Source organism: Mustela nigripes, unplaced genomic scaffold (assembly GCF_022355385.1).
Source record: "Mustela nigripes isolate SB6536 unplaced genomic scaffold, MUSNIG.SB6536 HiC_scaffold_77, whole genome shotgun sequence".
NCBI classification, from domain to species: domain Eukaryota; kingdom Metazoa; phylum Chordata; class Mammalia; order Carnivora; family Mustelidae; genus Mustela; species Mustela nigripes.
Genome location: NW_026739492.1, coordinates 521368 through 535279, shown reverse-complemented (window position 1 = coordinate 535279; position 13912 = coordinate 521368). Strand labels below are relative to the sequence as shown.

At 38.1% G+C, this 13912-nt stretch overlaps 1 protein-coding gene and 1 pseudogene across 1 annotated transcript; both read left to right on the top strand.

Moving 5' to 3' along the window:
• Positions 1-2803: 2803 nt before the first annotated feature.
• LOC132008305 (olfactory receptor 4C6-like) lies at positions 2804-3676 on the top strand. The gene has a single exon (XM_059386847.1). It carries the CDS (start codon positions 2804-2806, stop codon positions 3674-3676), a length of 873 nt encoding a protein of 290 aa, XP_059242830.1.
• Positions 3677-9380: 5704 nt separating this feature from the next.
• On the top strand, positions 9381-12748 carry LOC132008318 (olfactory receptor 4C15-like; annotated as a pseudogene).
• The last annotated feature ends 1164 nt before the right edge of the window (positions 12749-13912 follow it).

The following is a 13912-nucleotide window of genomic DNA, read 5'->3' as shown; positions in this document are numbered from 1 at the left end:
TCTTGTCTTGCTAATTTTGGCCATTCTAACTGGTGTAAGGTGATATCTCAATGTGGTTTTAATTTGAATTTCCCTGATGTCTAGTGATGATGAACATTTTTTCATGTGTCTGGTAGCCATTTGTATGTCTTCATTGGAGAAGTGTCTGTTCATATCTTCTGCCCATTTTTTGATATGATTGTCTGTTTTGTGTGTGTTGAGTTTGAGGAATTCATTATAGATCTTGGATATCAACCTTTTGTCTGTGCTGTCATTTGCAAATATCTTCTCCCATTCCATGGGTTGCCTCTTTGTTTTTTTGACTGTTTCTTTTGCTGTTCAGAAGCTTTTGATTTTGATGAAGTCTCAAAAGTTTATTTTCGTTTTTGTTTCCTTTGTCTTTGGAGACATATCTTGAAAGAAGTTGCTGTGTCTGATATCAAAGAGGTTACTGCCTATGTTCTCCTCTAGGATTTTGATTGATTCCTGTCTCACATTCAGGTCTATTATCCATTTTGTTTATCTTTGTGTACAGTGTAAGAGAATGGTCAAGTTTCGTTCTTCTACATATAACTGTCTAGTTTTCCCAGCACCACTTATTGAAGAGACTGTCTTTTTTCCACTGTATATTTTGTCCTGCTTTGTCGAAGATTATTTGCCCAGAGAGTTGAGGTCCATATCTGGGCTCTCTACTCTGTTCCACTGGTCTATGTGTCTGTTTTTATGCCAGTACCATGCTGTCTTGGTGATCACAGCTTTGTAATAAAGCTTGAAATCAGGGAACGTGATACCCCCAGTTGTATTTTTGTTTTTCAACATTTCCTTAGAGATTTGGGGTCTTTTCTGATTCCATACAAATTTTAGTATTATTTGCTCCAGCTCTTTGTAAAATACTGGTGGAATTTTGATCGAAATGGCAATAAAAGTATAAATTGCTCTAGGCAGTATAGACATTTTGACAATGTTTATTCCTGCAATCCTAGAGCATGGAATGGTCTTCCATCTTTTTATGTCTTCTTCAATGTCTTTCATGAGTGTTCTGTAGTTCTTCGAGTACAGATCCTTTACCTCTTTGGTTAGGTTTATTCCCAGGTATCTTATGGTTCTTGGTCCTATGGTAAATGGAATTGATTCTCTAATTTCCCTTTTTGTATTTTCATTGGTAGTGTATAAGAAAGCCACTGATTTCTGTGTATTGACCTTGTATCCTGCCACGTTGCTGAATTGCTGTATGAGTTCTAGTAGTTTGGGGGTGGAGTCTTTTGGGTTTTCCATATAAAGAATCATGTCATCTGTGAAGAGAGAGAGTTTGACTTCTTCATTGCCAATTCGGATACCATTTATTTCTCTTTGTTGTATGATTGCTGTTGCTAGGACTTCTAATACTATGTTAAACAAGAGTGGTGAGAGTGGGCATCCTTGTCATGTTCCTGATCTCAACAGGAAGGCTGCAAGCTTTTTCCCATTGCAGATGATATTTGCTGTGGGTCTTTCATAGATAAATTTTATGAAGTTCTGGAATGTTCTCTCTATCCCTATACTTTGAAGTGTTTTAATCAGGAATGGATACTGGATTTTGATCTTTTTCTGTATCAATTGAGCTTTTTCTGCATCAATTGAGAGGACCATGTGGTTCTTCTCTCTTCTCTTATAGATTTGTTCTATTACATTGATTGCTTTGTGAATATTGAACCATCCTTGTAGCCCAGGGATGAAACCCACCTGGTCATGGTGGATATTCTTTTTAATGTGCTGTTGGATCCTGTTTGCTAGGATCTAGTTGAGAATCTTAGTATCCATATTCATCAGGGATATTGGTCTGAAATTCTGCTTTTTGGTAGGGTCTTTGCCTGGTTTGGGGCTCAGGGTAATCCTGGCTTCTTAGAAAGAGTCTGGAAGTTTTCATTCTGCCTCAATAAAAAGTGAGGTGATTTCTATGCGTAAAGTCTTGAATGTCTGATTGAGGTATGTATTAGTGGTCGATAAGAACTGTGATGAATTTATAGACTTTAGACAGAACAGGCATTATTATCTATAATAATGTATTATGCTTTTTAATACCTTAAGTCCTAAGATGGCTCACCAAACATCTGTTTGGAAGTGTGAAGATTTCATGCAGGTATTTCTGAACTGCTGTCTTTGAGAGGGACAGAGTCCCTTAGTTGGCTTCTTCGAACCCCCAACTTACCAGTCATCTACCATATATGCCTCTTCTCTAATAGAGGAAATGGAGCCCCAGAATGCTGAACAGTGTCACAACACACTCTAGGATTTAGAGGAATAATTTGAAATAAAAACCAGCTCTCCTGATTCTGAGACTATGCTCCTTCTACTTTATTAGAGATACTAAATTTGTATCAAAGTTCTTGGGCTATAGATTGGGGTTAGCCTATATTGTAGACTGCAAACAGTGTCCTGGAAGCTGTGTACCTAGTTTAGTAAAAGAGATAATATGAAGAACGTGTCTTTGGGTTTTAGAGGAGCCTAAGAGAGCCTTATTTTATATGCCTATTTAAAGTAGTGGTCTCTAATGTGTTCCCACCCAAGGGCAGACAGCCTCTGCTAAGGATCCAGAGCCAGGAGAACTTTACTACTGGAGCAGTAATTTCCCTGTATCATTTGGGATCAATTAAGATGGAGCTGTTATGAGATTATACTGTTAGCAGGTGGTGGCCATATTAGTGGCTGGAGAAAAAAGCAGGTCAAGAGGGTCTGAGACACAGTGTAAAACTTGTCCAACACACTTAGTGATTACTAATTAAAAACAATATTCTTTTGTAGATTTTCTATCTCAGAGTGGTGTGCTTATATCAGCCCATAGTAAATGAAGAATCCAAACAATGTGACTGAATTCATTCTTTTGGGCATTACAGAGAACCCGGAGCTGCAGAAAATACTCTCTGCTGTGTTTCTAACCATGTATATGTCCACAGTGTTGGAAAACCTACTCATTGTGGTAACTGTGATCACAAGTCAGAGTCTGAGATCACCTATGTATTTCTTCCTTACTTGCTTGTCCCTCATGGATGCCACCTACTCTTCTGTCATTGCCCCGAAGATGATTGTGGACTCTCTCTCCAAGACCACTACCATCTCATTAGAAAGCTGCCTGACTCAGCTCTTTGCAGAGCATTTCTCTGGTGGTGTGGGGATCATCCTTCTCATCGTGATGGCCTATGACCGCTATGTGGCCATCTGTAAGCCCCTGCACTACATGACCATCATGACCTCTCGAGTGTGCTGTCTGCTGCTGGGAGGGACCGGGCTGGGGGGAGTTTTCCACGCAGCAATACAGCTTCTCTTCATGTATCAGATACCCTTCTGTGGCCCCAATGTTATTGATCACTTTATGTGTGATTTGTTTCCCTTGTTGAAACTGGCCCTCATGGACACGTACACCATGGTTCTCTTAGTCATCCTCAATAGTGGGGTGATGTGTGTGACCATCTTCCTTATCCTCATCACTTCCTATGTGGTCATCCTCTGCTCCCTGAGGTCTTGCAGCTCTGAAGGGCGGCGCAAAGCCCTCTCCACCTGTGGCTCCCACCTCACTGTGGTCATCTTGTTCTTTGTGCCATGCATTTTCCTATATGTACAGCCTGTGGCCACTTACCCCATAGACAAGGCAATAGCTGTATCCTTTACCACTGTTGTGCCCATATTAAATCCATTGATCTACACCCTGAGGAATGCTTAGGTAAAAAATGCCATGAGGAAACTGGTGAAATGAGTGACCCTGGATGTCATTGGCTTACATGCTAAGGAAAGATTTTTCCTACAAGGACAATGAGTTCCTTCAAGTCTCATTCATTCCAAATCATTGGGTACCCTAGAGCCAATGGCATCTTTTATGTGTGCCATTCAGATTAAGATACTATAATCAAGTTATTTCTTAATTCTCTAGTACATTTACTCCAACCTTGTTTTTACAAGACTCTGGGAACCCTTTTTCCTCTTCCTTTTTTTTTTTTTTAATTAATTCAAGTCTGGTTTTCAATAATTCCAGTCCTGGTTCAGGGCTTTTGTTTGTTCTTGGTCTGCTTGCTGCTGAACTTCTCTCTCCCAGAGTTATTGCTTGGCTGGCTCCATCTCATTTTTTTTTTTTTAACCTTCTTACGGTAAAGTTTCCACATCTCTTTAAACAAGTCTCTCCTGATGCTTTTCCCTGGGCATTCCCCTTTGTTATTCTCTGCCTCTTCATTCCTGGATTCATTTTACTTGTTTTCATTTTGCCTCATGTCAAAAGAGAAGAAAAAGCCCATGGCAGCATAAATAACTGGTTGTGAGTAAAAAATTTAGGAATATAATGTTTCTGTTTTAATTTTAGAATTACAGAACTGGAAGGATCTTAATGATATTCCTAGCCTCAAATGTTTGTACTCTGTTTGTGAATTTTTCTAGTGTCAAAAGTAGATCAAAAAGCTCCATCTTCTATTACATAGGTAAGAGCTGTTTTTAACATTTGTGTTGAAATTTTACCTGTCAGTTTGAATGCAAATTTCTTCTCTTAACTCTTACAAGTTCATTCACATTAAATAGCTTTCTTGTTAATCATATTACTTCAGAGTTCAGTGTCTGTATTCTTTTTTTTTTTATTTTTTTAACAATTTTTTAAAGATTTTTAATTATTTATTTGACAGAGAGATAGATAGATAGATAGATAGATAGATATCACAATTAGACAGAGAGGCAGGCAGAGACAGAGAGAGAGAGAGAGGAGGAATCAGGTTCCCTGGGGAGCAGAGAGCCCAATGTGGGGCTCAATCTCTGGACCCTGGAGTCATGACCTGAGCCGAAGGCGGAGGCTTTAACCCACTGAGCCACCCAGGAACCCCCCAGTGCCTGACTTCTTCTTCATCTTCTTCTTCTTTTTTAAAAAAATTTATCTATTTATTTATTTATTTTCAGCATAACAGTATTCATTGTTTTTGCACCACACCCAGTGCTCCATGCAAACTGTGCCCTCTCTAATACTCATCACCTGGTTCCCCCAAACTCCCACCCCTCGCCTCTTCAAACCCCTCAGATTGACTTTTTAACAGTAACATCTGAAACAAGTTTTGATCTTACTCCCCTTTATAGGAACTTGCTGTTAATAATGTTAGCTTATAAATCATATGATTCTCTCTCTATTAGAACTGAACATTTCAGTACCATTCATGATAAAATTGCATAGCAAAATAGAGTAAAAGGGTGTCATAGTTTGGAGAAGATATCTTCTTAAAAAGATATTGCCAGCATGAAGTTAATGGAGAAACATTAAATGAACTTGCTTCCTATTTCACTGAGAAAAATTAAGTCATCAGAAGAACATTTCCACAGATCCATGACTATCAATCTATCAGCATCTGTTCAAATATATAACACCTTCTTACCATCTCCAGTAAACACATAACCTTGCTCCTATCCAAAGGCAACCAATCTCTTTACAATCTGTGTTCTGAGCCTCACCTCCATTTCACTTACATAAAGGCATCTCTTATTTCACCTATATTTCCCTTACTGATGGATCATTTGCTTCAGCAAAGAAGCAGTCTGTCATTTCTTTTATTTTTAAAATGAAATCTTCCCTTGGTCTTATTTCCTTTGTCACATACTACTCCATTTCATTTCCTCCTCTTTGTAGCAAAACCTAAGAGGTTCTTTGATGCCTGTTACCCAATTCTTTCTATTCTCTTTAAACATTTTCCAGGGATACTTCAGTACCTAACACTGAAAATGCTCATTTCAAGGTCACCAGTGACATCTGTGTCCCAAGTTTGAGTAGTCTTTCCTCATTTCTTATCTTATGGACTCCATCATTAATCCCAGTCGGAAGACTGAAGTATCTTTCTGTGTTCTAATCAGACAATAAGCAAATACAAAAGTACCTCCTCTTTCCCTGCAATTCTAGAACTCCAGCAGTAATTCACTCTATCTCACCCTGGATATTCACCGAGGCAGTGGTCCTTTGGGAAATTTGCTAGCTCTGCCCAGTAAGGCCCTGATTTTGAGACACCATTTTCTATAATGAATTAATAACACCCCTTCACCAGAATGACAAAGTATATTTTCATTATAATTGATAAACTTGGGGCGCGTGGGTGGCTCAGAAGGTTAAAGTCTCTGCCTTCGGCTCGGGTCATGATCCCAGAGTCCTGGGATCGAGCCCCGCGTCAGGCTCTCTCCTTGGTGGGGAGCCTGCCTCCTCCTCTCTCTCTCCCTTTGCCTTCCTCTCTGCCTACTTGTGATCTCTCTCTTTGTTGAATAAATAAATAAAATCTTAAAAAAATAAAATAAAATTGATAAACTTGATTCTTAAATTTGTATGTATGTGTAGCTATGTTTGAACATCCTTGGCAATAAAACCAGTGTGAGGGACGTAGAGATAGGGGACAGGATCTTCTATGAACCAGAACATACCATAAAGCTCTGCTTTGTAAACATTTTTCTGTAGGCCTGTTAATAAAGAACTTTAACGAATGGAAGAAATGGCCCAGAGATAAGCCATCTATCTTTGGAAACTTGGTATAGATTTTGTATATTAATAAATGATGAAGGCAAGATTTTAAATCTGAGGATAGAATGGTTTATTGGATCAATTCCCCTCATTTCATACATTTGGACCAATTGGACCAATTCCCCTCATTTCATACATTTCTTTGTGCGTGTATCTGTCTCTGTTCTCTCTCATTTTTGACTTGTAAAGCTGTTTTTTGAAACTTCACCTAATATTTGCACAAATAACATGTTTGTTATATTATCTGTCTCCCCCACCTTCACACTATTATTTCAGTGTTACAGCTCTCATTTCTGCTAACAGAATCAAGTAATTAGTGATGGAGAAAACAGGGCATGGAATAAAGTAGAAGATGTCAAGTGTGGTTTGAAGTAGGGTCCAGAGTTCCAGAAATAATTGCTGGAGTCCTGCTGTTGAGTCATGTGTTTAGAGGATCAGCTTCTCTAGGAATGTGGTGCTGGTCAGATGGTTCTTCTGCTCAGGGAATCTCTCTAAACTGTTAGTGAAAAGATAATAATACTTGTTCCTTAACACCACAGGGGAATAACACCTGTCCCTCAATACCATGGGTGAAAGTGCTTCTGCAAGTTCATTTTTCTGATGAATCAATTCAATATTGCTTCTTTATGTCAGATGTGAATAGATATAAAAATAGGTAGGATACAGGAGTGTGTAGGACAACAGACTCCTGGTTATGCACCCTCTCCCCAGGGACATTATGAACTAAGTCTAAGTTTCCCTCAAGCTTCAATCCCAGGGCTACCTAGATTCAGAGTATACAGACCTGCCATTCCTTCTCCTTTAACAAAAAAATGGAAAAGAGAAAAAGTCCTTTAATCTTTAAATATTGTGTCCTTTAGTTTTAAAATGATGACATATATAGCTTAAGTACTGAGGAATAAAAAGTAGATTTCAGATTAGACATACATCTTTTCACATTATTCATTATTCTTAACAAGCACCTGTTGCTACTCTACTTCCAACACATTACAGGTCTTTCTTTCTTTCCTTCCTTCCTTTCTTTCTTTCTTTCTTTCTTTCTTTCTTTCGTTTTAAAGATTTTTATTTACTTATTTGACAGAGATCACAAGTAGGCAGAGAGGCAGGCAGAGAGAGAGAGGAGGAGGAAGCAGGCTCCCTGCAGAGCACAGAGCCAAATGTGGGGCTGGATCCCAGGACCCTTGGATCATGACCCAAGCAAAAGGCAGAGGCTTTAACCCATTGAGCTACCCAGGTGCCCCAAGAAGGAAACTTTTGCTTCTTTACTTTTTTCCTGGAGACCATGCTGAAGATTGATAAGTAGTGGGGAACATTCTCTACCTTGTCAGCCAGAGTTACTCTTCCTCTCCCTCTTACATGTACAAGTAAGACTTGGGACTCATTTCACATGTTGGGTAGCCATTGAAGGGGCTTTTCTCTGTGCAGTATAGGAGATTGCCATCACCAGAATTTTCAAGAGACTGACAAATGGTGAGATTTATAATGCACATTTTTGCATTTGCAGAGTATTTTAAAGTGTGAGATAGTAGTTAAAAGAATGGTGTTGTTGTCCAGCTACCAAGTTTAATGCAAGCATTAGTCTATCACTTAGCCGTGGACCACTGGGCCAGCTATATAACTTTTTTTCACCCTAAATCTTCATTTTTAATGTAAATCATATATAAAAAGTCTCAAAGGATTTAGAAACAAAATAATCCACGTGGTGTTCACAGGACAGCACTTGACACAATAATATGTTATCAATAAATAGTAGCTGTTAGAATGCAAACATTTTTTAGAGGGTTAGGAGTACCTAATACATCAAGGCTAATGAAATTAGAACTTATTTAGTTTTTCATCTTCAGGTTAAATCCAAATGCTGATGTAATGCCACATATACCTATTTAGGTCCTAGTCATGTTATCCTATTTTTTATTTGTTTGGGCCTCCGGGGGGGCTCAGTGGGTTAGGCTTCTCCCTTCAGCTAGGTATCATGATCCCAGGTTCCTGGGATTGACCCCCACATTGGGCTCTCTGTTCTGCGGGGAGCCTGCTTCCTCCTCCTCTCTCTCTTTGCCTGCCTCTCTGCCTGCTTGTGATCTCTGTCTGTCAAATAAATAAATAATTTTTTAAAAGACATTCATATGTGGCTAATATGTACTAATAAGTGCATAAAATCTTAAATTCAGCCTGAAATAGGATTATAGAATATTACATACAATGGTGACTATACTATTAATTCCTCATATAGTTTTGCTTGTTTCTTTTTTCTTTAATGTCCTCTACCACAGAACTATTAGATATGGGTATAAGCAAGATGTCAGAGAAATAATTCAGGAGAGCAATCAAAGTCAAGAGCTAGGCTTGAATAAAGTATTAGTCACAATAGAATCTCTAAGGGCAGAAATGAGATCCAATTAGGTCAGATTAAAAAATGCTATGAATGAGTTGCAGTCTAGGGGCACGGGGGTGGCTTAGTGGTTTAAGCCTCTGCCTTTGGCTCAGGTCATGATCTCAGGGTCCTGGGAGGAACTCTGCTCAGCAGGGTGCCTGCTTCCCCCTCTCTCTCTGCCTGCCTCTCCTTCTACTTGTGATCTCCCTCTGTGAAATAAATAAACAAAATCTTTTACAAAAAAAATGCGTTGCATTCTAAACTGGATACTCTAACAGTCTGGGTAAATGAAACAGAAAGGGAATCAGTGATCTAGAAGATAAGCTGAGGGAAAGAAGGAAGTTGAGTAAAACAAAGATAGGCATCTAGAAGCACATGAAGAAAGGGTTGGAGAGATTAATGAAGACATTAAACGTTCCAATGTCAGAATTCTTGGGATTCTCATATAGTTTTATAAATTTACTTCAGTGTTCAAATGGGAATTTCTATTATTTTCAGAATGATTGATGCTAGAATTAGTTTTGTGCCAAAATGAGTGGGAAGGAAATAGTGGGCAAAGGGGAGAGTAGGGAGGCAAAATTTCCCAGGTCACAGCCCTGGAGATGGTTCACAGTTCCATTTACAGCCACGAAGGTCCTTGAGCAATCTCTGGTGCACCTCCAGTGTATTGAAGAGTATGGCTATTGAGGAAGAATAGACCTTTGAATCTTCGGGAAAATTTGGGCCATGATACATCTATTTGTGAAAAGCTTATAACAGTTTAACACTTTTAGTTTAAGAAGCTATGTTATGTTATCATGAGAGTTCCACCTACACAAATTAATTATACTGGACACTTGATAAAATGATTTTCAAGCTCCCTCTCCTTTTTTTCTGAACTGCTAAGTTGATGGAAAATGATGGTGTTGTGGATTTGAAGATTTTTAGGGGTGTCTGGGTGATCCATTGGCTTACGCATCTGAATGTTGCTTTCAACTCAGGTGGTTGATCTAGTGTCTTGAGATAGTGCTCTGCCTCTGCATTCTGCAGAGTCTGCTTCCGACTGCTCTGCAAACCTGTTGCAGTTGCTCTGCAACTCTGCATTCAGCATGGAGTTTGCTTCAGATTCTCTCTTCCTCTCCTTCTGCCCCTCCTGCTCATAATCTCTCTCGAGAATAAATAAATCATCTTAAATAAAGTAAACTTGATTTTTAATTTTAAACTTCATACAGTTCTCTCTAGATACTTACTGAAAATAAAAGTCTATTATTTTTGTATGTTCACATCTTGATTTTGATTATATAACATGTCAGTATAAATGGGCAGAGTTATTATGCATTTGTTGTTTTTCTCTTTTCACATTATAAAAATGCTTCATCGTTCATGTCCTCACACTATTAATTAGTGTTTCACTGTCAGTATAAGGTGCTATCAATCTGTCATAGCCTGAATTGCAGAAGCATCCTCCTATTGTTGACCACGTTAGATATATCTAAATTTTCACTATCATAAATTACATGACATCATCCTCCATTATAAAAGTTATACCACCCTGGGGCACCTGGGTGGCTCAGTGGGTTAAGCCACTGCCTTCAACTCAGGTCATGATCTCAGGGTCCTGGGATCAAGTCCCACATCGGGCTCTCTGCTCAGCAGGGAGCCTGCTTCCCTCTCTCTCTCTCTCTCTGCTTGCCTCTCTGCCTACTTGTGATCTATCTCTGTCAAATAAATAAATAAAATCTTAAAAAAAATTTATACCACCCTATTTCACTTTAGAATAACCTTTAGTGCGGGAGTTACTACTATAAGGAACACAAACATGTTTGTCAGTCTGGAAATAATGCAAAGGAATTTTGCAAATGAGTGCATGAATAAAGCAGTTTTACTGCAACTTTAGAATTAGTATATTTTTAAAACCCGTGATTTAAAATAAAACCACATATTTTACCTTATGATAATCTAAAATTTCAAGCTTACTGTGTGTGTAGACAGTGCTTAAAAATAATGCCATTGATAGATTGTATCTTTAAGTAATTGGGCATTATCTTCTGATTCTACATTCATTTATTCTGTGTTCTTCATCAAAAGGCCTCATCCAAACATGAACAAGGGAATCAGAAGGCTTAAACCTCTACAGCTGGGTGGAGAGTTGAAAGGCCAACCTGTTCTTCATTCTTGCAAGGAGAGGAAAAGGCTTGTTCCTTTCTGTTGACACAGTGGGAAAGACTTAGGTATTAGAACTAAATTTTCTCTATTAATATCCCAGATCTAACTTCTATTCTCAAATTTATCTTTGTATGCATGAGTTTCATATCAGTACAATAAGGATAAGACCTAACATGGACTGTATCCTAGGCACTAGGCCTACAACTATTTTTCGTTTGTTTTGTTTTGGTATTATTTAATTTAGTAAACATGCCAACACTCTGGTATAGGTTTTTTTTTTTTTTTTTCCTTTCTAAATTCCAGTTCTTATTTTAAAATGATGAAGAAAACATAAACAAAAACAACAACCAAGCAACTCAACACATGGATACTTGCTCTGTGTTTGTATGGAGCTTTCCCATGTATCTTCTCTTTTATAAGGAATGAATGAACTCACCTTAAAGGCTATGTTCATTTCAGATGTTTAAAGAAATATTTGAGAGTAGCCATGATTTGCAAGTGCTTCTTAACCTGAATGTTATTCTTCTGTTTGCAGATCAGGCAAACTTCTAGCAGGGATAGCATGTAAATGTACTCTGCTCCTATTCTGTGCTCAGGGGTGGACATGATAACTCCAGTGTCATGCTCCTTTCCTTAGAATCCTCCTCCTCCTCCTCAGTTCTTCCTGAGCTTCCACTACCACCTTCAACAAATTTGAATTTTGTGTTCACAGTGATGCTAGAAACACAGAAGATAATTTTTTATGTAGATGCACCAACTTCTTAATGACGACTGTATCACTTTACACTGGTCTGAAACACATTTTTCTTTCTCATAATTGTAGCCTCTACATGGTCCTTCTGGCAGCTTTGAGCTTTCCCTTGGAAATCATGCAAAACCAAAATTTTGTAACTTGAGTTTGTTCTCCTGGGGCTTTCACAAAATCCTAAGTTCAGAAAACAGTACTTGTATTTTTGTGTGGATACATTGCAACTGTCAGGGGCAACTGGCTAATTGTCGTAACCATCAGCAACAGCCCAGTACTCCTCAGCTCCCCCACGTACTTCTTGGCTTTCCTGTCCTTCCTGGATGCCTGCTTCTCCACTGTCATTGCCCCGCAAGATGATTGTGGACTCTCTCTATGAGACGAAAGCCATCTCCATTGAGATTGCTTGACCCAGCTCTTTGCTGAGCACTTCTTTGCTGGGCTGGAGGTGATTGTCCTCAGAGCCATTGCTTATGATCACAATGTGGCCATCTGTAAGCCCCTACACTACACAACCATCATGAGCTATAGGCTCTGTGGCATTCTGATGGTATAGACTGGATGGCGAGTTTTCTGCATTCCCTGACAAAATTTTTCTTTACTCTCCACCTGCCCTTCTATGGCCCCAATACCATTGATCACTTCATGTGTGATTTGTACCCATTACTGGAGCTTGCCTGCACTGACACATCTTTGGCCTTTTGGTGGTTGCTAACAGTGGGTCTATCTGCATCATAATACTCTCTTTGTTGCTTGTCTCCTATGTTGTCATCTTGCTCTCTCTGAGCACCCATGAAGGGTAGTGGAAAGCTCTCTCCCCCTGTGGATCTCATGTCGCTATTGTGGTTTTCTTCTTTGTCCTCTGCATATTTGTGTATGCACGGTCTGCACCTGTTTTCTCCTTTGACCAATGGTGACTGTCTTTTACACGATCCTAACTCCTTTGCTCAATCCTTTGATTTATACTTTCAGGAATAGGGAAATGAAAAATGCCATAAAGAAAATATGAAACAGACTAATGGTGGTTTGTAGAGACAAATGAAACATTGAAGTTCAAAAAATTGTGAAGAATAAAAATCAGATATTCCAAACAAAATCTTTGTGTGTTTTGTCCTCTTTAATAGGAGCTTATATATTGGGAAAAAAAAAAAAGAGAGAAAAAGAAAAAGAAAAAGACAAAAAGCCAGTAATATGGTGCCAGGAAAAATATTTTCACACTTAGATCACTTACCAATTCTGATTTGGTAATTCAGTATTCATAGTAAATTAAAAAGTGTTGGAGATTATGTTTACTTAATATGTAAGATTCAGTGAAAGATTAGGAAGAGAAATTACCCATCAAAACTCTTGCCACTCATCCCATGTTTTGGTAAATCTTTGTGGAGGAATGATAAAAAACATCTGAGAGATTAGAAACAAACTTAAGCTATTTCAAGTTAAAAGAAACTTATGTGTAGGATATTGATCTCTGTGATCAATGAAGACAATAGTCAGGACTCAAGGGTGGAAGAGATCAAGAATTCTCATAAACTGAGCAGTACAGGAGATCGTACATCATATGACTATGTTCTGAAAGAGGAACTCATACCTTGGATTTTATGACCTCACTTCCCCATCTACTCTTATTTATTTTATTTTATTTTTTTATGTTTCAAGAAAAGTTATTGCTTTCTGATATGCTGATATAATTTAATTTTCTTATTTTATTTTTTTTTTGTCAGTTTCCTCTCATGGACTGTATGCTCTAGTTGAGGCAGGGAATTTTTTTTTGTTCATTATGTATCATAATAATCTAGAACATCCTTATGTAGGAGTTCAGTGAATAACTGTTGAATAAGTGCATAAATGAGGTATCTTCCCATATGCCCCTTTAAGTATATCTGTAACATTAAGACATCAAAGTAAAGTTTGGCAAAGGAATGTAGTTATTGCTGATATTAGATCTTGGTAATGGTATCTCTCTCTCTATATATAAAATTTTATATAATATGTATAAAATTAAATTTTATATAATTTTATATAAAATACAATTATATGTATATATGTACATACATGTATATATATATATATTTTTTAAGATTTTATTTATTATTTATTTGACAGAGAGAGTTCACAAGTAGGCAGAGAGGCAGGCAGAGAGAGAGGAGGAAGCAGGCTCCCTGCTGATGCGGGA

Coding starts and splice junctions, on each gene's coding strand:
- LOC132008305 (XM_059386847.1), top strand. CDS start 2,804: ATGAAGAATCCAAACAATGTGACTGAATTCATTCTTTTGGGCATTACA.